This window comes from Monodon monoceros, unplaced genomic scaffold, assembly GCF_005190385.1.
Source record: "Monodon monoceros isolate NGI ecotype Baffin Bay Population unplaced genomic scaffold, NGI_Narwhal_1 Super_Scaffold_13, whole genome shotgun sequence".
NCBI lineage: Eukaryota > Metazoa > Chordata > Mammalia > Artiodactyla > Monodontidae > Monodon > Monodon monoceros.
The window spans coordinates 1,446,608-1,471,969 of NW_021703769.1; the positions used below are offsets into that span (position 1 = coordinate 1,446,608).

Genomic DNA, 25,362 nt, shown 5'->3' on the forward strand with positions numbered 1-25,362 from the left:
CCCGAGGGCGCGAGGGGGCCGCTTGGGACCGGGAGCCACGCCCCGGGGGCCGCCGCGGCGTCGCGTTCCCACGGCCCGGCCCGAGGCCAGCAGGTGTCCCTTCCGAGAGGCCGGCCGGACCGGGGTCCCAAGGGTTAAGGCGGCCGGCAGCCCCTCCCCCCGGCCTCCCCCGCCCCCTCCCCGGGGCGCGGGGCTCGGGCGCCCAGGCGGGCCGGGGCGGGGCCTGACGTCCGCGGGCGGAGCGAGCCGAGCCGGGCCGGGCGCCGCGCTGCAGACCCGCCAGGCTCCAGCCTCGCTCGCCGTCCCCGGAGCTGGAAGATGGCGAAGCCGGGCGCGCGGCCCCGCTGTTCCCGGGGCCCCGCGCCGCTGCTGCTGGCCGGGCTGGCGCTGCTGGGCGCGGTGCGGGCGCGGGAGGCAGCGGGCAGCGGCTTCAGCCTGCACCCGCCCTACTTCAACCTGGCGGAGGGCGTCCGCATCGCCGCCTCCGCCACCTGCGGCGAGGAGGCCCCGACGCGCGGCGCCCCGCGCCCCACCGAGGACCTCTACTGCAAGTTGGTGGGGGGCCCCGTGGCCGGCGGGGACCCCAACCAGACCATCCAGGTGAGCGCGGGCCGCGGGTCGGGCGGGCCGGGCCGAGGTGGCGGGGACGCCGGCGCGGGGCACGCACCGGGCTCGGACTCCGGAACTCCAGCCCGACTCGGCGAGGAGCCCCAGGGGCCGCGGAGAAGCCAGGTACGGACCGCGGCCCCCGCCGCCCGTCCCTACGCCCCGGTTCCGCCTTTCGGCGGACGGAAGGGACCCCAACTCGGCCCTTCGGGCTCAGCCAGAGAAGTGCGCGTGCCCCAGGGAAGGCGGCACGCAGCGGACCCGGGCGCGGCCGGCACCGCTCGAGTTCGGCGGCGGTGGCTGGCCGGAGGGGAGGGGCTGGTGCCTGGTCCCCGGCGGCCCCAAGTCCTGGGATCCCGGCGAGGGCGGGACTTGGCCTCCCCGGCCGGCTGCCTGTGGGATGGGGGCGGACCACTCCGCCTTCCCCCGGGACAGGCTGGAACCTGCTGGCGACGGGATGGGACGGGGATGGGGCGGGAGGGGCCAGACAGAGCTCTCGCTCCCGCGGGTCTAGGGAGTCGGTGGGACCCTCAAGGTGGGAGGGGGACAAACGGAGGGATTTTTCACTGAGGATGGGGACGCAGACCGGCTGCCGCTCTGCCTGGGGCGGTAGGGTCTGCCCCAGAGGCTCCCTGCCACCCCGTGCTAGGCCCATCCTCCCACCCCTGCCAAAGCTGAGGGAGAGTCTGGGGGCCCCAAGGCTGTTGTAACCTGAGCCTCAGCCTCCGGGGACTTGCTGCCACCTTCCCGGTGGGAGAGGCTGGGGGAGGGAGGAGGTAGTTGGAGAGTAGAGTGATGGGGCGGGTGATGAATGAGGGAGCCTCAGCTGGGGCCCCTTCCCTGCCGCCTGCCCCACCCCACCCCGCAGGGAGGGAGGAGTACGAGGGGGCCCTGGTGCAGCAGAGCCATCCGGGACAGAAATGTCACCTCCCGCCGGTTCCTGGACCCATCCCATGATCTCCTCAACGCTCTGTACAGCTGAGCAGGAGGTCTCAAGCCCACGCTACAGGTGGGGAAACTGAGGCCTGTAAAGCCCCAAAGCCAGACCAGGATCTGGCTGGGGTGAGCGGGGGCGACCTGAGACCCCAGTACGGGCCCTTAGCGCTTCTGGGTGACATCAAAGGGGACAGGTGGAGGAGAGGAGCTTGTGGGGGGGTCTCCAAAGCTGCTCAGGGGGCGGCTCAGCCCCGGGCCCCCCCCCCCAGATGCTCAGCTGGGATTCCACAGCTTATCAGCCCAGGCTCCAAGCCATCTCCCTGTTGGAGAGAGGCTCCCTGTTGCCCATCTGTGCTGCCTGGCCCAGGCCCTTGAGGAGGGGCAGCTGCGTGAATCCCTGAGGGAGGGGCCATTCATTACCACCTCCTAGTGCTTAAAGGAGCTGCACGGGAGCCGGTGGCCTGGGGTCAAAGGCCTCCTCCTTAGCTATGTGGCTCCTCCCCCAGCCTCAGGCTCCTCATCTGTAAAATGGGAACAACACGAGGGCCGGCCTCACCCGGAGTTGTGAGCTTGGCCGGAAGAGCCGGGGAAGCTGTCTGTCACACAGTGACCACTTGGCAAGTGGCAGTGGCTGTGCGATGCAAGCGAGGGGGCCCTGAGTGAGAACTTCAGCCCTGCCCTCCCAGCTCACAGTCTGGCAAGTTAGAGCTGAAGCCTCTCTTTGAAACTCTGTAGCGCTCAGCCATTGCACCCCTGTGCTGAGGCTGCCAGGGCAGAAAGACCAGCCAGAAAGACTGAAGGCCAACCTTAGTCAAGTTGCTGGACCCACTGGAGCCTCTGCCCTGTCCTCTTGGGAGATGGGATCTGCTCACCGCCCTGGCTTCCTGTTGGGTTGGTGTTTGGGCCTTGCCCACAGACGCTGGAGCTGAGTGGCCAGGCGCACCTCTCTGTCCCAAGAGCCCAGTCTTGTGGGTGGGTCAGGGAGGACGTGGGCCCAAGGCTGCAGGCCAGCAGCTCCCAGGGCCCCCTGGGGGAGACAGGACAGAAGCTGGCCGGGGTCATGCCACCCGGGGTGTGGGGTGAGCCCTCATGGGCATCGGGGCAGCTAGGGCAGGAAGAGGGCACCTTGGGAGTCCAGCCCTGCGACTTCAGGTGGGCATCGGAGGAATTCTGTGCTGGCCCCAGCCCCGCAGGGGAAGTCGGGGGCTCTGCTGCCAGCGTGGTGACTCACTGGGAGGGGAAGTCTTTATCACTGCTCCTTGCTTCCTTGCTCTGTTCCTGGCAGGACCCTCTGCAGCAGAGGGGCGGAGAGAGGCTGCTTTCCCCAGCCCCATCCGTCAGGCAGAGAGGTCGGCAGTGATCACGTCACCGAGCGGTCCTGCTGCGGCCACATGGGGAGTAGAGTCATCTTCCCCTGATTCTCTGGGTGGACATGAGCAGACACGTCCATTGGCTCCCTTGACCAAGGGAGCCTTCTTTGGAAGGCCCACCCCAGCCAGATGGCCCTACCCACCACCTCTGAGAAGCCCCCCAGCTCCACCAGGCCCCAGACAGCCCACACGCACGTGCTTAGCGCTCTCGGTGAGCCTCTCTGAGCCCCTCCTCTGCTCACCCTCTGGCAGCTCCCACAGGTCTGGGAGCCAGAGCCCGGGTTCCAGTTTGGGGTTCAGCATTTGAGCTGGTAGTATGGCCTGCACAGATGGTACCCCTTTTCTGGGTGTCCTCCATTGCTCCAGCCCCTCGGCATGGTACCTCTGGGTGGTGGGCTCAGGGACGCACTTAAGAACGAGGCAGGTGCGCCTCCCCCCACCCCCCAGGAGGCAGTAAATAGAGAATTGCTAATAGCCAGACAATTCCACGTCTCCTGTGGTAGAATAAATAAAGCACAGTGATGGGCCGGAGTTGTGGTCTGGAGCTCTGGGGTTCTGCTGAGGAGGTGACAGCTGAGCTGGAGGACAAGAGATCAGGGTGCCAAGGCCCCAGGCAGGAACAGGGTAGAGATGGGGTCAGCCAAAGCACCCAGCACGAGGGGTCCTGGGAGCCCGCTGGATGGGAGGCTCGGTGCCTGAGTCTGCTTGTGGCCTCTCCATCCTGGGCGCACCGTGGAAGCCAGGAGCACATGTGTCCGCGCCACGTGTGTGTGGAGGCTTGGGGGCTCTCTGTGGCTGCCGGGCCTGGGAGTGGGGCAGGGCATCTCCCACGCTCCCACCTCTGACTCCTAGGACAAGGTCTGGCCCCCTGGGAGGCTGGGAGGGGTGGAGTGGCCGCGTTTCCCAGACGTGGCCTCTCTGGGCCTCAGACAATGCCAAGTCTCCGAGGGCCGCCTTTGTGTGTAGAGGGACAGCAGGTCTGGTTTCCTCTGGGGTGGGAGGTTGGGCCTCCCCTGGGCCAGCAGCCAGGGCCCAGCTCTGCCTCTACCCCCGCCCCCGAAGCTTTCAGCGCCTTCTCCTCCGCCATGGGGACAGTAGGCCAGGATGATGCTGGGAGCCCCCTCTTTCCCCTCAGAGGACAGGGCCCCGGCAGGTGGCTGGGCCATGACAGAAGCAGCTGCCAGGCCCCGTGTGGGATCCGTTAATCCTACAGTGGCTGAGGCAGGTGCCAGCATCGCCCCCACTCTTCACCCTGGGGCGCTGAGGCTGCCGTGACCTGGCCCAGTCCCAGGGCTCGGAAGTGGCAGAGCCAGGAGGTCCAGGCCTCGTCTGCTGGCTGCCCGCGTGCCTCCACTCTGGGGCCTGTCCCCACAGGCCGCTGAGATGGCTTAATTCCACCTGTCTGGAGACCCTAATCCAGATGGCCCTGGGTGAGAGCCTGGTGGAGAGGTTTGGGGGATGATGAGCTGGTGGAGGTCGGGAGGGGCTCACATCGGGCCTGGGCCTTCTGGCTGTAGCCCCACCTTCCTTTCTCTTTAGGTCCCCCCCCAGGCCCCATCCTGCAAGAGCCCTTTTGAAGCCGCCTGCAGTGGCTGGTGGTTGAGGGGCGGGGGTGGGCGAGAAACGTGTGACTTGTCCCTTGACCGGGCTCTTATCCCCTCAGCTCCAGCTACATTGGCTTTCTTGCTGTTTACTCCTTGTTTGCTCTTCCTGCCCCAGGGCCTTTGCACAGCCAGCCCCTCTGCCTGGAGCACACCCGCCCCGTTATGGTGTAGGCCTCAGATGCCACCTCCTCAGGGAGGCCCGCCATGTTTTCCCACCTGCAGCGGGTGCCCGGCTCCCTCCTTGCTCTCCTGTTTCCTCTGTAATGGGTGTGATCATCTCTCACATGAACCGTATCCCAAGTTGAGAATCGTATTTGCTCTCAGTGTGTACTTGCCAGGTGAATGAGTGGCTGGCGCACAAGGGTCCACAGATTGGGGGTGCGGCCAGTGTGATGGGGTGGGAGGGTGACCAGAGGGGTAAGGAGTCCCAGCCCTTCTTGTCCGTCTGACCGCCCCCTCCCCTACAGGGCCAGTACTGCGACATCTGCACAGCTGCAAGCAGCAACAGGGCACACCCTGTGAGCAACGCCGTTGACGGCACGGAGCGCTGGTGGCAGAGCCCACCGCTGTCGCGTGGGCTGGAGTACAACGAGGTCAACGTCACCCTGGACCTGGGCCAGGTAGAGTCTTTTTCGCCTTCTGCAACCTGTCCCCTATGTCCCTGGCCAAAGGGCTCACCGTGGGGCGAGGACCAGAAGGTGAGGTGTCCACCCAGAATGAGCTTGGGAGGCTGGGCAGAGGCTGGGCACAGACGGGCTGCTGGTGGCAGGCCCATACAGACGGAGGCGTGGCACTGGGCACCTTCTGTTTGTTTTCTCAGCATCCTCGTGGTGCACAGGGAGAGAGGGGTGCCGGATGGGGGGCTTACCAGAGGTCACGTGGAGAGTTAGGGTGAGGGGCGCTAAGGGGACAACACGGAGGTGGGGCTGAAATGCTGTGAGCCCTGGTATTTACTCTGAGGAATTCCTCTGCAGGGAGCCAGGCTCCGCTGGCGGGAGTGGGAGGGGCTCCAGGAATGTGGAGGAGGCCAGAGGAAGTGGACATTCCTAGGATACCTGTGCTGTGGAGGCCACCGAGGGGTTAGGTGTGCCCGCCCAGGCCCCTGCACGGGCAGGGGTGGGGGATGGGAGCCAGGCGTTTCCCAGTGACAAACGAGCCCCCCTTGGTGGACCTGGGCTGCGTCCCACTCCCCATGTGACGTTGTTAGGCGCCGGGCCTTGGTATCCTGGCCTGTGAAACGGGCCAACAGTCCCGATGCCTCCTTGGATGGGGTGGGGGAGGGGGAGGTAGGTGAGGCCAAGCCCAGAAGCTGCCACAGCTCTGGGCCTGCCTGGGAGCTGGGTTACAAGGTCGATCCTGCTAGACCTCGCCTCCACCCCCTTCCCTGTTCATGGGGCCAGGGAAGGAGCTCTAGACCGTGAGTCCAGGCGCCTGAGTCCAGGCCGGCTTTGCCACGGTCCCGGTGTGTGACCTGGTGGGTCTCTGCTCCTTGCTGAGCCTCCATGCCGCTGTCATCCTGGGGGCATTGGAGGAGAGGTGGTGGAGCATCTCCTGTGAGCCTGGCTGGAGGGGCGGGCCCCGCGGGCAGGTTCAGGGGACAGTGTTGGGTGCCTCTTGCCCCAGCCCGGAGGCCTGGCGGGCAGGTGGGCAGTGAGGGTGTGGGTTCGCGTCCCAGTAAGTGGCCGGGGATTTCCGAGGGGCCATGGGTTATCTGTTAGGCCCTGGGAGGGTCTGCCCATCGCGGGCCCTGCCTGCGGCTCCAGGGCTGGTGGTGCTGCCTGACCCAGGTCTGGGTGGGGCTGGGCCAATTTCGCTTCAGCTCCCTGGGCTTTCACTGCATCTGTGCTCTCTTTCCCCCTGGAGGCAGGGAGGGACCTCAGCAACCCTGTGCGCTCCCCGGGTGCCCCTCTCTCTGGCACTGCCACGGGTGGGGGAGGGGGAAGTGCATTCTGCCCCTGCCCCAGGGTCAATCGGGGAAACTTGTGCTGAGCTACTGGGCCCTTCTCGCCCCTCCTCCCCCGTGGACAAGCCTGGCCAGACTAGGGCAGGGCAAGGGCCCTTGCTGGGTGCACAGTGGCCTGGTCTCCATGACAACCCCAGGGTGGCCCGGAGCAGGAGGTGCAGTGGATGGGGCCGAGGGGCAGCTCGGATGGCGCTCAGCTCCCCCTGGCTCTGTGGCCCCTGAGGCTCGGTGTCCATATGTAGGAAATGGGCCAGCGAGGTGGAGGCAGGCGGCACATCTGCTTTGTAGACTGGGCCTGGGCCGGGGAGAGGGTTTCACTGTGTACATCCTGCTCCTCCAAGCCGCAGTTTCCCCGATTGTAAGATGACGCAAATGTAAAATGACTCAAGTGACTTTGTAGGCTGGGCCTGGGCCATTTCCAGCCCTGTCTGGGGGGGGAGATTGACCCACCCATCCACCTAGCCATTCTTTCTCTCTCCCTGCCCCCCATCTTTCCTTCCTTTTTGCCACCCACCCATCCACTCATCCATCCACCAGCCCATCCACCTAACATCCATTCATCCACCAACGCTTCTTTCCATCTACTCAACCCTCCCTCCTCCCTCCTCTCTTCCTTTCCCCCTTTACTGACTTCCCAAAGCCCCATCTTGGTTGGGCCAGGGGGCTGCCAGCCTTGGTTGGGGTGGGAGCTGGTGAGCATGGGGGGTGCCCACCAGTGTGCTTTAGAGTTGGGTGGAGCGGAAGGGCCCAGTTTCCAGCTCCGCGGGCGAGAGAGCTGTCTTTCCGGGGCATGTTTCTGAGCCACTGTGGAATTTCAGGGGAGACTTGCGCATTCACCGCCTTCCCTTTCGGAAAAGGAGCTTGTTGCCCCTTCCTCCCTTGGACTGTGCCACGACCGGGTCCCTTCAGGGTGCCCTGCTCACGGGGGTCGGGGACAGAGACCAGGTCCTGCGTCGGCCAAGGAGCCCCACGTGGGGTAGGCGGTAGGGGAGGACGGAGGTGGCATAGGCTGGGGCACTGGGCGGGAGGCGTCTTGGAGGAGTGGGCCCGACTTGCCCGGCTGCCCCGGGGCCTGTATCCTCAAGTGCCCCCAGGTCTGGTGACGGCAGCAGCTGGGGCCCGCAGTCAGACTGAGGATGTCCCCAGGCAGGGCAGGACCCTCTGAGCACACTCCCTGGGGCAGATGGGGAGAGAGGCCGAGTGGGAGGGGCCTGGCTAAGCTGGTTCAACCCTGGGGGCTCCTTTGCTTTGGGGCTGGGCTGCCGCTCGAGGCGCAGGTCCTGGGGTGGGGCAGGGGCTTCTGTGAGGAAACGGGCTGAGTGGGCAGTGGGGCTGGGCACTCCCAGTGCAGCGGCTGCCTGGGGCCTTTGTTCTGGGAGCTGGAGCGGATGCCCCGGGAAAGCGGGGCGGGGCAGGGCGGGGCGGGGTGATGGGGCAGCTGGCCCTGGGCATCAGGCGGACTTCCTGCCCTGGGGAGGACAGAGGGCTGGTGGGGCCTGGTCCCTGCGGCATCCGCCTGTGCGGGGGCCTCGGAAGCCTGCTCGCTCTGTCTTCCGGTCACACCTCATCCTGTTCTGACCTTCCCTGTTCCAGGGTGGGTGAGGGCCGTTGGACCCTCTTCCCCCATTTTGCAGATGGAGAACCAGGCCCCAGGAGCAGAGACCTGGCGGGAAGGGCGTGGCGAGGTCTAGGCCTTTGCCACTGCCCTGCTCACCATGTGGGTCTCAGCCAGGAACCCTCAGACCTGAGAGAACTGAGCTGTAGGTCTGAGGTTTGCGGGCTGCTCGCCTCGGAAAGGGGGTTCTCCAGAGCGGGCAGTCTGCGCGGCTGGTGACTGAGGGGACACTGGCCTGTCCTCCCGGGGGGCACAGCGGGTTCTTGCTTCTCTCCTGCGTCCTGCCCGCCTCAGGCTCCCTGTTGCGGAGCCTCACCCGTCCACGTAGCCCGGTGGTCTTAAGGAGCTGGGCAGGGTTAGGGCTGGCCCTGGGGGGCGTCCCCCACCCTCTCCAGACGCCTGCTTCCTGGCCTGGCCATGGGGAGGGGCTCTCACCAGCAGCCCCCGCCCCTCACCTGCGGGCTGCAGCCCTCATTCCCCAGATGCAGGTGAGGAATGCAGATCCCCTGCCGACCGTGAGCTGTGTTTTCTCCTTGTGCCCTGGGTGGGGTGGCCCCTTATCCCAGCCCTGAGAGGCTGGGGCTGGAGGGGAGTGGCCTGGAGACCAGGTTGGGGGGTACAGCGGGGGCGGAGGGGGTGAGGTGCAGAGCGGGGCTGGGCTGGTGGTGGAGCGTAGGCTGGGGGAGTTGGGTGTGAGGCCAGAAAGTGTTGGTTGGGGAACTCTAGAAATGCCAAGGTCGGGGGTCTGCCCTCCCTGCGGGATGGCGGGGGGGGCGCCAGCTGCCCCCCACCGCATGGGGGTGTGCGCAGCACCTGGGGAGAGACAGAGCCAGTGTGGAGGAGAGGCCGGGCTTGGCAGGGCCAGGTTCCCTTCTCGAGGTGCGGGCGCAGAGAGCACCTGCTGGGACCTTGGCGCCGCGCTGAGGGTCCCGGACGTGCCGGCTGTTTTGCGGCCGGGATGCCCCGTGCAGGTCTGCCCTGCCCGCCGCGGTTCTGGGCCACACACCCTCCAAGCTGGCCCACTCAGGGCTCCCCGGGCAGGCCTCCTGGTCCTGGCGTGCCCGCCAGTTCTCTGGGTTATGAGGTCATGGTCACTGGCCTGGCTGTCCAGACCTAGCTGGGCGCTCCGCCACATGGCCAGTGCCCCAGGAGGGTCAGCGGGTGGCTCGAGGGAAGTGGCAGGAAGTGTGGCTGGGCTGGCTAGGCTCTAGCTGCAGGGCCCGGCAGCCAGGACAGGTGCAGCGGCTGGGCCGGAGGTGGCCCCTTGAGCTGGGCTCCTGCGGAGGAGAGGGCGGGGCATCCGGGATGGCCTCCCCACCGAGGGTTCTCAGACCGGCACAGGCCCCACCTCTCCTCGTGGGAACCGCGAGACCCTGCCTCTCTCTGCTTGTCGCTTTGCTCGGAGGATGCGGGGCCGGAGGGGCCACCCGTGCCCGGGGCTGGGGGCCGTTCGTCCTCGGTCCCCTGGCCATCCTGGCACACTCGTCTGCTCACGCTGGGCACACACAGACACCCCCGCCACCCCACACTGACTCCCCCAGGCTCTGGTGGCCCCCAAGGCTTCTGTTCTCTGTCTGCTTTTTATTTTTTTAATTTAATTTATTTATTTTTGGCTGCGTTAGGTATTTGTTGCGCGGGCTTTCTCTAGTTGCGGCGAGCGGAGGCTACTCTTTGCTGCGGTGTGTGGGCCCCTTGTTGCAGTGGCCTCTCTTGTGGAGCACGGGCTCTAGGCGCACAGGCTCAGCAGTTGTGGCTCGCGGGCTCTAGAGCGCAGGCTCAGTAGTTGTGGCGCACGGGCTTAGTTGCTCCGCGGCATGTGGGATCCTCCCGGACCAGGGCTCGAACCCGTGTCCCCTGCATTGGCAGGTGGATTCCTAACCACTGTGCCACCAGGGAAGCCCCCTCTGTCTGCTCTTAAACAAATGCCATGGCATTGGTTTCTGGCCATACAGCTCACACCTGAGACTAAACTGTTTGTGTGTCGGGGTCCCCGTGGGATAAAGTCCACTTCCTGTAGCCTGGGACTGCCCATCTGGCCTGACCTGGGCCAGGCTGTAGGGAGGATGGGGGGGGCAGGGCCTAAAAACCCCCCTTCAAGGCAGGGGGCCCAAGACAGCCCCTGGGTGGTCGGTGGGGGTGTGTGTCTCTGAATCCCCCCAGGCCCAGCTCCGTTGAGGTGCTGGGCCACATGGGCATTTGCCCTTCACTCTAGCTGGTGAGCTCCTACAGAGCCGTCAGAGCCCTTCCACCCCCACCCAGCCCTTGAAAGTCCCCCTGCTCTGCTCCACACACCAGTGTGTTGGGCTCCCGGCCCCGCAGTCAGGGTCCCTGGGGCCTGTGCCTGCCCTCTCTACATTTCAACGTTTTATTTTTCTTTCCAGCAGTGGCTCTTCCACTCCAGGAGTTGCATCCACATGTGGCCTGTTTTCAGGCTCCCGTTGTGTGGGTGGCCATTCTTATTTACCCAGTTGGGGGCCCGAGTAGACACGCCTGCCCAGCTGGCCCCCCTGCCGCGGCGTTCCTCTTTATCGAGGCTTCCAGGTGGGGTCTCTGCAGAGAGGGCAAACCTGGGTGCGCCGGGTCAACTGGATTCAGCACACAGGGCCCCGAGGGCCGGCCCAGCAGTCTGGGGTGGGGGTCCAGGAGGGTGGGGAGCCGGCCCGGACGCCTCGTCTAGGAGGGGCTTCCTGCCGCCGCCCAGCCACGGCCTGGGACCCTGGCCCGTCCCCGGGAATCGGCACGGGGCCCGGCTTCCTGCAGGGCCGGGGCTGAGTCACAGGCTGCCTGGTGATTCATGCCGCCTGGCCCAGCGGTTGGGGGCTGGGCCCCTCCTGCCCCAGACAGGGGCACAGGGCCTGGCCTAGGGCTCCCCAGCCCCAAGATGGGCCAGGGCAGAGGGATCGTGCGCTGGCCCTGATGACCTTGTGCTTCCAGGGGCTCCAGCCCCAGCCCAATCCCTGGGATGTGGGTGTCTGAGCCTGGGAGGCTGCCGACCAGCTGTCACCTCCTGCACCGCCATCCCTGGGGCTACAGGGACCCGCACGGGGTCTGCAGCACCCGTCTCCTCTCTAGCGCTCCCTGTATTTCCTGACTCCAGCCCCACCCGTGTTCGCTCCCCTCCCTCCACCTCTGCCTCTAGGCACCAGCGTGTGCGGAGTGGCTCTGGGTGGGGCCTCTGCGGCATCCCTGCCAGGTGGCTGCCAGCTTCTGCGGGCCTCTTCCCTTTCAAGACTTTCAGAGGCTTCACGGCATTTTGAAAGGGCCTGAACCCTGAGCCCTGGTCTCTGACTTCCCCTGTGCTTGTCCCACTGCCCCACGCCCACCCAGGGCCATCTAGCCACTGAGGCCTGGGACCCACCCAGGGCCCCCAGCTCTCGCCGCAGGGCTCTGCAGCCTCCTGCCACCGCCCCCCCCCCCCCGCCCCAGCCAGGCAGCGGTCATGGGGCGGATCCCCTCCTGGCGAGCCCTGGCCCTCCGAGGTCAGGCTGCGTGTGGGGGCCATCAGGGGAGCCGTGGCCGAGAGGCGGGTCCAGCTGCTGTCCTGGAGACGTGCCTGCCCCAGAAGAGCCAGATATTTAAAAATAACTCCGGAGGCTTTTGTTTGGCTTTTGCTTTAAAAGACTTTTTTTCCTTTTGCACAGAATTCTGTAGCAGCGGGAGGGGTCATCCAGCGTTGGCACCGAGTGGAGCCGAGCGGGCAGGGGCGGCGTGGGGAGGGCCGTGTCCAGGGAGGCCGGGGGTCCGCTCTCGCTCCCGGGTCACGCCCAGGGCGGCTGTGCGGCCCTGGGAACCAGGACCAGGTCGGGGACAGGTGGGGAGAGCTGAGCGCATGCCTTCCCGTCGCTCCAGCCTGGGCCGGGGCCCCTGTGTGCCAGCCAGATGACCAGGTGGACAGATGGACAGAAGGCAAGGGTCTTCCTTGGAGCGCACCCAGCGTGCGGGCCTGGGGGCAGAAGTTTCCATACTGCCTGTGTCCTGCCCGATTAGCATCTCCGAGTCAATATTTGTGCAAGTGCTCTCAGCTGGGAAAAATGCGACCGGCCCGTAGACCTGGGGGAGGGACAGAGCTGGCCAGCCGAGGGTGCAGCCTGGTGGCCTTGCTCAGGGAAAGGCGGGGGTGGGCCCCAGGGGGCTCGGCGGGAGGCTTTAATCCCCTTGGGGGCCTTCAGTGCGGGCCATGCTGCCGCCCCCAGAGCAGCCTGTGTCCACGTCCACTGCACACCCAGGCCCCCCACGCCGCCATGCCCCCCTTTCTCACGAAGACCCCTCCTGGCACAGGGGCCATCTGAGATCCCCAGGGCTCCCTGGAATGCCTGAGAGTTGGCCAAGTTGCCTGCCGGGTGTAGGGTCCATCCCCCCAGAGGCTTGAGCCCCCCCCCCCACTGGGCAGGCAAAGTGGAAGATGACCTCAAGGCCTGGCAGTGGGTGAATAGGCCCTCATTCCCCCCCAGCACCCAGGGAAAGGCCATTCTTGGCCTGACTTGGGCCCCTCCCTGTAAACTCCAGGCCTTCCGGGAAGGGCAGGACTCAGAATGGGCGTGTCTCAGGGTCCCAGGACCTCATGCCCCCTGCCCCCCGCCCCACCCTGCCACGCCTGGATTCTTAGCAGGCTGGCCTCCTGAGGGATGGGGCCATGAGGTGTCCATGCTCCCTCCACTGTCCCTCGAGGGGGTCGTCACAGTGGCTTCAGGCTGACCAGGGGTAGGGGGTGACTGTGCGCCTTGGGCGGCCCTGGAGGGCTTCCCCGCTCTGCCCCCATGTGGCCGTAGGCTCAGGGCCTGGCTGGCTGACCGAAGACCAGCTGGTCTGGGGCAGAAGTCCAGAGCAGTGGACACCAGAAGGGAACCTGCTCCTCTGGGCTGGGCAGGGCCCCGTTGAGGGGACGGCGGGCGGCCGGAGGCGTGACGTTGCCCTCAAGGCTGGTGGGCAGTTCAGAGCCCACCTCGGGGTGCCCCTGTGAGCAGGTCTGGCATGGGGGTGTGGGCCGGGGGTCTCCAACGGGGGCACAGGCGCCGTCCACGTATGGCGTGCTCACTAGCTGTGTCTCTGCCTCTCGTCTGGGGCCCCCACTCTCCCCGTGTGCAGGGTGGGTGCCCAGGTCTCCCACTGGCCCTGCCCGGCTTTCCTTGGAGCCCAAACTTCACGCACAGAGACCAGCCTGGACGATGGTCCCGTCTTTGGCTTTGGGGTGGGGGAGGGGCTCCCTGGCCCTCAGAGCTGTTGAGGTCTGGAAACCACAATCCCTACCCCGTGGTCACCACGCAGGGCAAGCTGAGGCTGGGTGGGCACCAGGGCGCTACCCCCAGAGGTGTGTGTGGGGTGCACAGCCGATGTGCGCTCTGCTCACGTGCCCACCCTCTCGGGGGTCTCGGTGGCTCATCATCGAGGCCACAGGCAGGGCAGGTGCTTCTGCCTGAGCCCATGGGCTGTTCTCAGTGGCCCCAGAGCCCTTTCCTCGGGCCTGTGCCAGGTGGGGCTGGAGTCCCCAAGGCTAAGACCTGCCAGGCTGCAGGGCCAGGGGGCAGTTAGCCAAGGAGGGGCCCCACCAAGCCCCCAAGGGCACAGGACACAGGGACATTCAGGGATGCTGACCTCTGGCCAGGAGGAGAAGAGAGATGAGGGATGGGCCCCTCCCTGGGAGTGAGGTCAGGCCGAGACCCAGGGAGAGAGCAGCAGGTGGGCCCTGGGGGTTCTGGACGCCTCTGGAAGAGCAGCCTCCCTGCTCCCTGGCCAGGTGCTCTCCCGACGGGCCGGGGCTGGGTTGGCAGGGTTTCCCTGCGCCAGCTTTGGGAGGGCCCGTTTTCATCTGTCTCCCCGCTGGGGGCTCCTGACAGCGGCAGGCAGAGGCTGGGCCCTGGTTGCTCCGTGCTGGCTTCCCCTGCAGGCTGGTCAGCGGGTGAAATGGGAGGGTCCTCAGTTGGCTCTGAAGATGATGGGGGCAATGACCAGGGTGAGGCCGCGACGGGGGCCCCCATCCCAGGACAGGGGTTCACCGGCCTGCTGTGCGAGGAGGACAGGCTCCTGGGAGCTTGGGACACTGTCTGGCCATCATCCCAGGCAGGCCACCAGAGCTCTGGGGACAGTGGGATGAGCTCCTGCCTCGTCCTTGCCCAGCCCCACTGCCCAGGCCCAGGAGACAGGCTGCCCGCATGTGCCCTGTCTGACTCCAGTCCCTGTCAGGCCTGCGTGCAGCCTCACAGCAGGGCTCTCCAAGCTCCTGGGGTGGGGCTGGGCCCTAAGGCACCCCCAGGCCCAAGAGGGGAGCCCTCCGGAAATGCTGGGTGCCACTGGTCACCTCTGTGTCCTGGTGCAGGCCTCAGTGGCCAGGGGCCGGCCAGTGAGTGAGGGGCTGTTCCCTGAGCCAGCCGGCCCTCTCACCTGGGTGTGCCTGGCCCTTGAGGGCAAACACACAGATGTACACTGTGAGCCCCACCTCACGGCGTGGGGCTGGCCCTCCAGGTATGGGGGGGCCCAGGTGGCATGGAAGGGATCTCAGGGGCGTCCATACACTTACCGCCCCGCAGGTTTTCCACGTGGCCTACGTGCTTATCAAGTTTGCCAACTCACCTCGGCCAGACCTCTGGGTGCTGGAACGGTCCACGGACTTCGGCCACACCTACCAGCCATGGCAGTATTTCGCCTGTGAGTCTCCCGGGGCCAGGGGTGTCCCCTGGGGTGGGCCACACTCTCTCTCAGGGTCTCCGGACAGCAGGCCTGCCCTCACGCCGGCTTCTGCATGGGTCAGGGCTGGCGGGTGCATGTCCCGAAGGCTGTGGGGGTTCGGTGGCTTGTGTCCCTGAAACGGGCATGGCTGGGTCCAGGGGCCCTCGGTACCAGGAGTCTCTCATGCCATCTCCGGGTTCGCTCTGGACTGGCCTTATGCTCCGGCAGCTCCTGAGGTGACAGAGGCGGCCAGCTTAGCTGCCCGGTCAGGAGAGCATGGGAGCCCTGCACCCCTGCTCACTGGCCGGCCGTTCCATGTGCCACCCTGACCAGTCATGTCGATGGGGCTGCTTCGATTGGGCGGGCCTGAGACACGTGTCCCCCCAAACTCCAAGGCCCGAGAGGGAGTGTGGGGCGGTCAGTCCTATAAAGGACAGTCAGGAATGGTCCCCCAAGGATGGGGATGGCAAGGGCCACCCAGGGGACACACTTGTTCTCTGCAGAGAGGGGGACAGGCCAGGCAATCCGGGCTCGGGGCAGGGGCAGCCTGAGCCCTGGCCTTGCCCTCCTGAGGAGCTCCCCTGGCCTCCCAAGTGCCACAGTCTTCAACAAAACCTCGAGGGTGGGCGGCGTTCCCGCCTCGTGGTGGGTGCTGCCTCCCGGTTGAGGCCGTGAAGCTCTGGGGAAGTCCGGGCACGCAGGGCAGCAGGGCGCTGCCGTCGGGCCTCCTCCGAGGGCTTCCCTGGAGCCCTGCGCCCTCACCCTCCGGCGGTTCCCGCAGCCTCCAAGAGGGACTGCCTGGAGCGGTTCGGGCCACGGACACTGGAGCGCATCTCCGGGGACGACGACGTCATCTGCAGCACCGAGTATTCGCGGATCGTGCCCCTGGAGAATGGCGAGGTGGGCGGGGCGGCGCGGGAAGGGGGTGTGGCCGGGCGGTCCCTGCCGGAGCCACGCCCACGCCTGACCCGCGCCCCTCCGCAGATCGTGGTGTCCCTGGTGAACGGGCGCCCAGGGGCCATGAACTTCTCCTACTCACCGCTGCTGCGTGATTTCACCAAAGCCACCAACATCCGCCTGCGCTTCCTGCGCACCAACACGCTGCTGGGCCACCTCATGGGCAAGGCACTGCGGGACCCCACAGTCACCCGCAGGGTGAGCAGGCAGGCGGGGCTTTGGGGGCTGGTGTGGGCGGGGCCGCGTGGGCTCGGGCTGGTGTGGGCGGGGCCGCGTGGGCTCGGGCTGGGATCTGGGGGCAGGTGTGGGCGGCCGCTGACTGCCCCGGGCGGGCGCAGTACTATTACAGCATCAAGGACATCAGCATCGGCGGCCGCTGTGTCTGCCACGGGCACGCGGATGTCTGCGACGCTCAAGATCCCACAGACCCCTTCAGGTGAGACCTGTAGCTCCCTGCCCAGCCTGAAGGAGAGGAGGCCTGGTTCCATCGCCCACCGTGTCCCCCACCCTTGTGACCTGCGCTGGCCCCTCACTGCTCGGCCTCAGTTTCCCCGTGTGCACTGTGAGGTGGAAGGGCGGTGCCTGGAGCCTGGCTTGGGCCTGTTTGCCCTGCTGCCGGCAGACGCGGAGTCTTGCCTGGACCTGCAAGCCAGCTGCCCCTCCACCCCAGCTGCCCCCAGCAGAAGCCCCCGGCCCTGTGGAGGGGAGTCAGTGAGAGAGGTAATCCGCCTGAGGCTGCATGTTTCTGTTCTCTGGGATAGGGGAAGCTCCCCCGCCTTCCTTGAGAACACAAATGATAACACTCCCTGCTGCCCCCAGCCGTGATCACACCCCATCACAGGCAGGGGCCAAGGCTCAGGACAGGGAGTAGCCCAGAGACCCCCATCTGAGGAGGACCCCCATCTCCTGCAGCTGGGACAGCTGAGGGCTCTGAGCCCCACCCAGAGTCAGCCAATCAGGCAGGGCCCACGAATCTGCATCTTTAACAAGCTGCCACTAGATGCTACGTGCCTAAGTGGCTCCAGCCGCCCTGAATTCAGCAGTGAGCACGCAGCTCAGTTATCAGCTGGAGCCTGGCGCTGAGCCAGCTCTCCTCCTGGCTCGCAGCCTCGCGGCCGGGTTTGTTCATCTGCTCGTTCCTCCCTCCCTCCTTTTTCCCTCCCCTCTTTCCTTCCTTCCTCCCTCCCTCCCTCCTCCTTTCCTTCTTTGCTCCCATCCGTCAGCAGCTGTGTGTGGCGTTCACACATGCTGCCCCAGGAGCACCTGTTCTGGGCAGGCCTGTGCCTGGCACAGAGGTCCCGGTGGGGCTGAGTGCGCTGGGGGTCTTAAAGCAGGTCCAGGGCTGGACAGGAGGTGCTGGGAGAGGAAGCAGAGCCTGCGATGGGGAGCCCGTGACCAGGCTCCCCAGCCCCCGCCCCCGAGGGGCACCTCCAGCAGGGAGCGGGCGAGCTTCTCCTGCTGCTTCCCTCGCCTCGAGATCATGCAGCTCCCACTCCTGCTGGGGTTTTATTGCTGTGTCCACACCCCAATTGATAGGGGTGGCGAATGAAGCCCAGGCAGGGCAGGAGCTCACCCCCACTCTCACCGTCAGAGCTGCACCAAGAGGTGAGCCCCAGACCTCTCCAGGCATGGCTGATGGGTCTGAAGGTGGAAGAGGTGTGATCACACTCCCTAGAGGACTCAGGCAGGCCCTCAGGACCCGCCTGGCCTGTCCAGTCTCCGCACGGGCCCCAGGCATGGGTTCCTGCCCGCAGCTTCAAGCACTGAGCTCGGGCGCAGCTAATTGCTCTGGGAAATTAAGTGCCAAGTGGGAACTCGTGATGGTTGGGAAGGGCGCCTGCTGGGTGGCCAAACTGGCCTCAGAGGAGAGGTGGGCCTGCCCTTGCCTGTTGGGAAGACGTCGGAATCCGCCCTGACTCTCCTGCACCTGGGCATAGACGGAGCTCAGCTCACCCTGCAGGTGGGGCTTGGGTGGGGCGTCTCCCCCAGAACCACAAACGCTGACACCCTTCACACACAGTGTCCTGCAGTATCAGCCTGCCCTGCCGCCTCTGCCCCTCCCATGAGGGCTCTGCCCCACCCACTGGCCTGTCACCGTCCCTCTGCTTCCACCCCCCCACCCCGGAAGCTCTCTCCCACCTCCGTCGCCTCGGCCATTGTTCTGAGGGCTGACTACCTGCCCAGTCTGTACTGAGCCCCCCCGTTCATTCTCCCCCATCCCTTGGTTTGGAAGTGACATGTTTTGTCTCTATTGGTGTTTTAGTTGAGTCAGGCTAACAAGATGCCAGAGGCTGCGTGACTTGCAAACAACAGAGATTTACTTCTTGGGGTTCTGGAGGCCGCTGAGGGCCCCCTTTCCTAGTTCATAGATGGCTGTGTCCTCACAGTGGGGAAGGGGTGAGGGAGCTCTCAGGGGTCTTCTTATAAGGATGCTAGTCCCATTGATGAGGGCTCTACCCTCATGACCTAGTCACCTCCCGAAGGCCCCCCTTCCAAACACCATCACTTTCAGGGTTGGATTTCACATGTGAATTTTGGGTGGACACGAACATTCAATCTGTGGCGATTGGTGATCACCCTTACATTTCTTTTCTAGTTCTGTTGATTGCAGTGGTAGCCCTCCCTCTTCAACAGGCATACTTGACCTCGCCAAATGCAGATTTAACTAGTTGTCTCCCTGGAGACCCAGGGTCCCAGAACACTAACCCCAGGCACGGTATCTGCACCCAGCAATGGATCCATCACCTTGACTGCCAGCTCCTGTTCTATGTCCTTCCTTGGCTCCCAGTGCATCCCTGGGGACTCAGTTTCCTTTTCCTTTAGTACTTTCCATGAGAGTCTGTTAGTCCTTGAATGGCTGTTCTGCCCTCACTCTTGGGTGATAGTTTAGCTGGCTGTAGAATTCCTGGTTGATGGCTGGCCGTGTCTCTCAGCACTTGGGAAATGTCATTTCAGTCTCGGCGTCTTTCGGTGGTTGGGAGAGTCTGCTGTCATCTGCACCATTGTCCCTCTGTGGGTTTTATGCCTCTTCTAGGTGTTTCTGTGATCTTGCCTCAGTGCTCTTCAGGTTTACTCTGCGTTGTTGAGTAGTGGACATATTTCCTGTTGCTCAAGGGTTGTGCTTTTTGAATTTAAAAATATGTGTCTTTGTTATTTCAGGACCGTTTTTGGCCATTGGCCCTCTAGGACTCTGAGCTCTCCCCTCGCTCCCTCTTTTCTCTTTCTGGAATTCCTGTTATACAGGTGGGAACGTGGGTGGTTTCCTTGGGTCTCGGGACTTCTTGTATTCCCACCTCTGCCTCCTGAGCTGCTCTCTGGATGGCTTCTTCAGTTCATTGAATCTCTCTTCAGCTGTGTCTGATCCGCTGTGTAGCCCATCCTTTGAGTCTTTAATTTCAATCATTTTATTTTTCATTTATAGAAGTTCTGTTTGGTTCTTTGGTCACATCTGCCTCTTTTTCATAGCATTGTGGTTTTTATTATGTCTTAGATTCTTTTGGTTATAATCTTTAAACACTCTCTTTTTATGGTTTCTACTCAATTGCTCCATTAAATGAAGCTCCAGGGGTGCAGCCCTGCTGTTGGTTGCGTCGGTTGACCCTCTTGGGTTGTTTCTCTGCAGGTTCTTCAGCGGGGCTTCATCTGTGTGATGGTGGTGTGCCCTGGGTTGGGAAGAATCCCTCCAGCGTGGTTTTTCAAGGGCTTTTGACAGACACCCCACTTTTTGTGTTAATTTCTTGGTTTAGGGGTGCCCTGACTATGTAGATCCTTGAAAAACCAAACACCGGCCACAGGTTCTTCGTTACAGATCCTTGGCGCTTCCTGTGATGACCTCTCTGTGGCAGGTTATTCCTGCTTCCTTCCTGAACACCAAGGAGCAGTGGGGCTGAGTCCCAGGGCCCTGCAGCCCCTCGTGGGGGAGGGGCTAGAGCATGATTTGGAGCTCTGGGTCTCTTCTTCTTGGACCGGCTCCTGGGGGCTGCTCAGGACCTGCACAGCACCGCAGCTGTGGTACTGACCCAGGACCGAGGGGCAAACGGCCCAGGGATGGGACTGTGATTCCTGCTCTCCACCTTGGCTGAGCTGAGGAGGTGTGTGCCGGAGATGGGTTTCTGTGCAGTAGGTGGCTGCAACCTCGGTCCTCAGCTGCGGCCAGCTGTCCACCTGCCCACTGAGCCAACAGGAGCTGCTCTCCAGGACAGCAGGCAGGATTCCAGCTCTCTGACTGGTGTCCACCCCCGGCTGGAAGAGGAAGCCGTTCTTGGCCACTTGCTCCTGGGGAGGTGCCCTGGATACATGGGGGCGTCTGGCTGAGTCCAGGGCTGCCTGCTGAGCGAGACCTGGGTCTCAGAGCTGGCCCAGGAAAGCCGTAGACTTGGCCTCGGGTCCTGGCTGTGGTGGAACTAAATCCTGAAGGGCCCAGGGCTCCAGGCTGATCTGCGGACAGGGGCCACCCGCACTGACCACTCAACACCCTGCCCCAGCTCCCACCCTCCGTGAAGGCCCTGCACAGCCCCGCCTTTCTCGTGTTCCTGGGGGCCCGTGGCGGATCTGAGCGCTTTCTGTGCCCGCGTGCCCCCCACAGGCTGCAGTGCGCTTGCCAGCACAACACGTGTGGGAGCTCCTGTGACCGCTGCTGCCCTGGCTTCAACCAGCAGCCATGGAAGCCGGCAACCACGGACAGCGCCAACGAGTGCCAGTGTGAGTGCCCCCACACGTGCTCACACGCCAGCGCGGTGCTCACACGTGCGCTCACGCGCACACGGTGTGCACACGTTCACACAGGCTCTTGCACGTGCTGACGCCCACACGGTACACTCACACGCACACACATACGTTCACACATGTACACTCTAGATACTCAGGTATACACACGTGCTTGCGCACGCTTGTGTGTATCTGTGCACATGTGCTAACAATACGTACACGGCTCACGCATGTTCACACACGCTTAAACACGCTCACACACGTGCTGTTGGCACACGGGCAGCGTGGCACGTTCTGTCCCCTGAGCCAGGCCACGTTTGGGGTCACCCGTGGCTTGCGGGACGTGCCCCAGGGGTCCCAGTCGGGTGGGGTCACGGAGGTGTGCTGACAGCTGAGCCCCCACTCTCCAGCCTGCAACTGCCATGGCCACGCCCACGACTGCTACTACGACCCTGAGGTGGACCGGAGCAACGCCAGCCAGAACCAGGACCGCGTCTACCGGGGCGGGGGCGTGTGCATCGATTGCCAGGTGGGCGGGGTCCGTGTGAGGTCAGGCGTGGGGCTGAGGATGCGGGCGGGGCTCTCGTGGGGGCGGGGCTGCCCCTGGACTCAGCGGCCCCGCCCCGCCACAGCATCACACCACCGGCATCAACTGTGAGCAGTGCCTACCCGGCTTCTACCGCTCCCCAGACCACCCGCTCGACTCACCCCATGCCTGCCGCCGTGAGTGGGGGCGGCCCGGGTGGGGTGGCCTGGGCGGGGGCATTCCAAGGGGTGTCCAGGAGCAGGGTCTGCCCACGTCGGGGGGTCCTGGGGGCCTTCGCGGCTCTCTGGGAGGCCACGGCTCTCGTCCCACCTCCCAGGCTGGGGAGGCAGACGCTGCTCCTTCGCGGGGCCTGCAAGCCCTGGACTTGGGTTTCCCTGACTTCCCGCCCCCCGCCCAGGCTGTGACTGCGAGTCGGACTTCACGGACGGGACGTGCGAGGACCTGACGGGCCGCTGCTACTGCCGGCCGAACTTCACGGGGGCGCGATGCGATGCGTGTGCCGAAGGCTTCAGCGGCTTCCCGAGCTGCCACCGTGAGGGCGCGGCCTGGGGGCGGGGGCAGGCCCTGAGCCCCTGAGCATCCCCGCCTGCTGGGCTTGGAGCCGGGGCGGGGGACCCCCCCAGGGGGGACTCTTTCGTCCTGCCTGTACCTCCAGTGATGCCGAGAGACACGGGTGGCCGGGCACTGAGTCAGCCTGGCTGACACTTGCTGTCTCCTTCCTCAGCGGTGCCGTCCTTCTCTCACAATGACACGGGGGAGCAGGTGCTGCCGGCCGGCCAGATTGTGCGTAAGTGTCCCCCGAGGTCTCCATCCTGCCCTGGGCCCCACTGGAGCTGTGGGGCAGGAGGGGCCACACCCAGGCCCCCAGAGAGCGGGTATTTCCGTTTTGTTCACCATGTCTTGGTGGCTTTTAATTTCATGCAAATATTACGTATTTATGCTAGAAAACCTTGAAAAATATAGGTGAGCGGAATGCTAGAGAAGAGAGGTATACAGAATCCTATCTCCTGCAAACAGCCCCTCATCCCTCTGCGTGCGCGCTGTGTTTATAAACGCCCATGTGCGCTGTGCGCGCTGTTGTGTAATCGTGTCTCCCACCCACGCCATCCTGTAAACACATCATTTCGTGTTCCACGTTGTGCAGACAGATGTGGCTCTTGCTTAACCTGCTCTCAATTTTTGGAAATTTAGGTTCTTTCCAGATTTTATAAAAATAACACTACAGTAAACCTCCAGATTTTATAAAAATAACACTACAGTAAACCTCCTTGCAACTAAAGCTTTCCATGAATTCTTAACTACTTCTGTAGCACACTTTCCTAGAAGAAGGCTCTGGGTCACTAGACATGCATGTTCAGGGACCTTCTTGGCCGCAGGTTGCCAAACCGCTCTCCTGACATAAAATCGTCTACCAGGTGGAATGGCAACAGCCGCGTCACGTGTGTTGGGCGTTGCTGTCACTACCCGGCAACGTTCATTATCGCAGAAATCTTCTCATTGGTTCACTTTCCCACTTTTCGGTTTTCCTGGAATTGAGATGCGCCTTTCAGTTGACGGCTTATTGATGTCTAATTGGCTGGCGTTTTCCTTTCACAGCAGTACAAAATCGTGGTGTGTCCTATAATTGGTTGTGTCTTAGATCAGATGGCATTTGGTATTTCCTTGGTTTTGGCTGCATTTCTTTGCCTCGTTTGCAAGGTTGAATCTTCCTTTTTTTTTTTTTTAACATGTAAGTATTTACTTACGAATATATTTTGCTTACTTATTTATATATATATTTTTTTCGGCCGCACCACGCGGCATGTAGAGAACTTCCCCGACCAGGGACCAAACCCGCGCCCCCTGCAGTGGAAGCGCACAGTCTTAACCGCTGGACCGCCAGGGAGGTCCAAGGTTGAATCTTCTCTTGCGTTTCGTGACTCCTGTTGCTTTCACTTGTGAATTTCCCATCCGAGGTTGTGGCTCAGTTTTCTTTTCACTCGTTTGCTGCTAGGAGCTCTTTCTGTATTAACTATATTATCTGTTTCTCACGCGTCATGTGCCTTTCTCCCAGTGGGTAATTTGCCCTTCCTGTTATTTTTTTCACTGAATCTGTTGACCTGGTTCTTCCTGGTGTCTGACTCGGTCATATCTCAATGGAGGTCCCTAAACCCAACTATTTGCATATCTCTTGGTTCTTTGGCGGTTTTCTTTTTGACATTTAAATGTTTAGTTTTTCATCATGGGGTAAAGCAGGGGTTTTTTCTGCAGGTTTTTTCTGAAAAGGGCCGGACAGTAAATGTTTTAGACTTAGAGGGCCGTGTGTTCCCTGTTGCAAAGCTTCAGCTCTGCTGTATGTTGCAGCTTGGAAGTGGCCATGGACCATGTGCAAGTGAATGGGCATGGCTGTGTTCCAGTAAAACTTTATAAACCAGGCACAGGCACCTTGGACTGAAGTTTGCCAATCCCTGGTATAAACTGTTGAAAATCCCTCCTTTCTCCACCGGCCCTTGGTGAGCACTTGGTAATTGTGCAGGTGCAGCATTTCACTTTTATTTAATCTGTGAACTGTAGGATGAATTCTGCTAATATCCTTCCTACTGTGGACCCAGCATTGAACATAAACGTTTTGTGTCTATATTCTTGAGTGAGGCTGGGTGAAAGCCTTGTTGTTTTTTTGGTACCGTCTTGTTTTGGTTTTGTAATTCATCTTGTAGAATACTTGAAAAACAATCCATACTTTGTTATGCTCCAGAGAGATTAAAAATCACAGGAATTATCAGGCTTCCCTGGTGGCGCAGTGGTTAAGAATCAGCCTGCCAATGCAGGGGACACGGGTTCGAGCCCTGGTCCGGGAAGATCCCACATGCCGTGGAGCAACTGAGCCTGTGCACCACAACTACTGAGTCTGCGCTCTAGAGCCCGCGAGCCACAACTACTGAGCCCGTGCGCCTAGAGCCCATGCTCTGCAACAAGGGAAGCCACCACAATGAGAAGCCCATGCACCACAACAAAGAGTAGCCTCCACTCACCACAACTAGAGAAAGCCCACGTGCAGCAACGAAGACGCAGTGCAACCAAAAATAAACAAATAAATTTATTTTTTTAAAAAATCACAGGAATTATCAATTTCTTAAAAGCTTGTTAGAAGTAACTTAAAAAACCATCTGGTCCTGATACCTGTTTTCCCATGGAGAGCTTAGATGATGGTTTTCTTTTCTTTTATTATGTGTGTTTATTTTCTACCTCCTTGTAAGTCAGTTTTAAATTATTTATTTATTTAGGGCTGTGTTGGGTCTTCGTTTCTGTGCGAGGGCTTTCTCTAGTTGTGGCAAGCGGGGGCCACTCTTCATCGCGGTGCGCGGGCCTCTCACTGTCGCGGCCTCTCGTTGCGGGGCACAGGCTCCAGACGCGCAGGCTCAGTAGTTGTGGCACACGGGCCTAGTTGCTCCGCGGCATGTGGGATCTTCCCAGACCAGGGCTCGAACCCATGGCCCCTGCATTGGCAGGCAGATTCTCACCCACTGTGCCACCAGGGAAGCCCAGTCAGTTTTGATTATTTATGTTTTGTTAGCAAATTGTTTGTCATTTGGATGTTTAAAGGTATTGGCATGAAGTTATGCACGACATTCTGTACATGATTTTTAAATTTCCTTTCATTCCTTTTGTCTATGTTTATTTTCTTTTTTTCTTTTTTTTCTACCTTTATTACACCCAACAGAAGTTTGTTGAGTTTATTGCTGTTCTCAAAGTGCAGCTTACTGATCTGCTGGAGTTTTTCTCTGTTTAGTTTGGGAGAGAGATTTTACTTCCTAATACGGAAAAAAAAAATTTTTTTTTAAGATTTTTTTAAAAATTATTTTTTGGCTGCGTTAGGTCTTTGTTGCTGTGCGCGGGCTTTCTCTAGTTGCGGCGAGCGGGGGCTCCTCTGCATTGTGGTGTGCGGGCTTCTCGTTGTGGTGGCTTCTCTTGTTGCAGAGCACCGGCTCTAGGTAAGCGGGCTTAGTAGATGTGGCTTGCGGGCTCGAGGGCACAGCCTCAGTAGTTGTGGCGCATGGGCTTAGTCGCTCCGCAGCATGTGGGTTCTTCCAGGACCAGGGCTTCAACCTGTGTCCCCTGCATTGGCAGGTGGATTCTTAACCACTGTGCCAGCAGGGAAGTCCTAGTGTAGAAAATTCTGAACTAAAACCATCTTTCTTTTTTTCATTGCAGTATAACTGGCATACATTATTATATTAGTTTCAGGTATATAACACCACGATTTGGTATTTTTATATATTGTGGGGTGATCACCACAGAAAGTCTAGCTAACGTCTGTCACCACACATAGTTACCATTTTTTTTTCATGATGAGTACTTTGAAGATCTGATCTCTTAGCAACTTTCAACTATGCAGCAGGTTATTATTAACTCCT

At 62.1% G+C, this 25,362-nt stretch overlaps 1 protein-coding gene across 1 annotated transcript in view; it reads left to right on the forward strand.

The window, feature by feature from the left end:
• Positions 1–293: 293 nt before the first annotated feature.
• Positions 294–25,362, forward strand: part of LAMA5 (laminin subunit alpha 5) — a 52,721-nt gene continuing 27,652 nt past the window's right edge. The window contains exons 1-11 of the mRNA XM_029220172.1: positions 294–600; positions 4,984–5,136; positions 14,619–14,736; positions 15,539–15,657; positions 15,742–15,912; positions 16,053–16,150; positions 20,300–20,415; positions 20,832–20,950; positions 21,054–21,144; positions 21,366–21,500; positions 21,693–21,755. Of these exons, the coding sequence (XP_029076005.1) occupies positions 319–600; positions 4,984–5,136; positions 14,619–14,736; positions 15,539–15,657; positions 15,742–15,912; positions 16,053–16,150; positions 20,300–20,415; positions 20,832–20,950; positions 21,054–21,144; positions 21,366–21,500; positions 21,693–21,755 (1,465 nt within the window). The 5' untranslated portion in view covers positions 294–318. The remainder of the gene's footprint in view (positions 601–4,983; positions 5,137–14,618; positions 14,737–15,538; positions 15,658–15,741; positions 15,913–16,052; positions 16,151–20,299; positions 20,416–20,831; positions 20,951–21,053; positions 21,145–21,365; positions 21,501–21,692; positions 21,756–25,362) is intronic.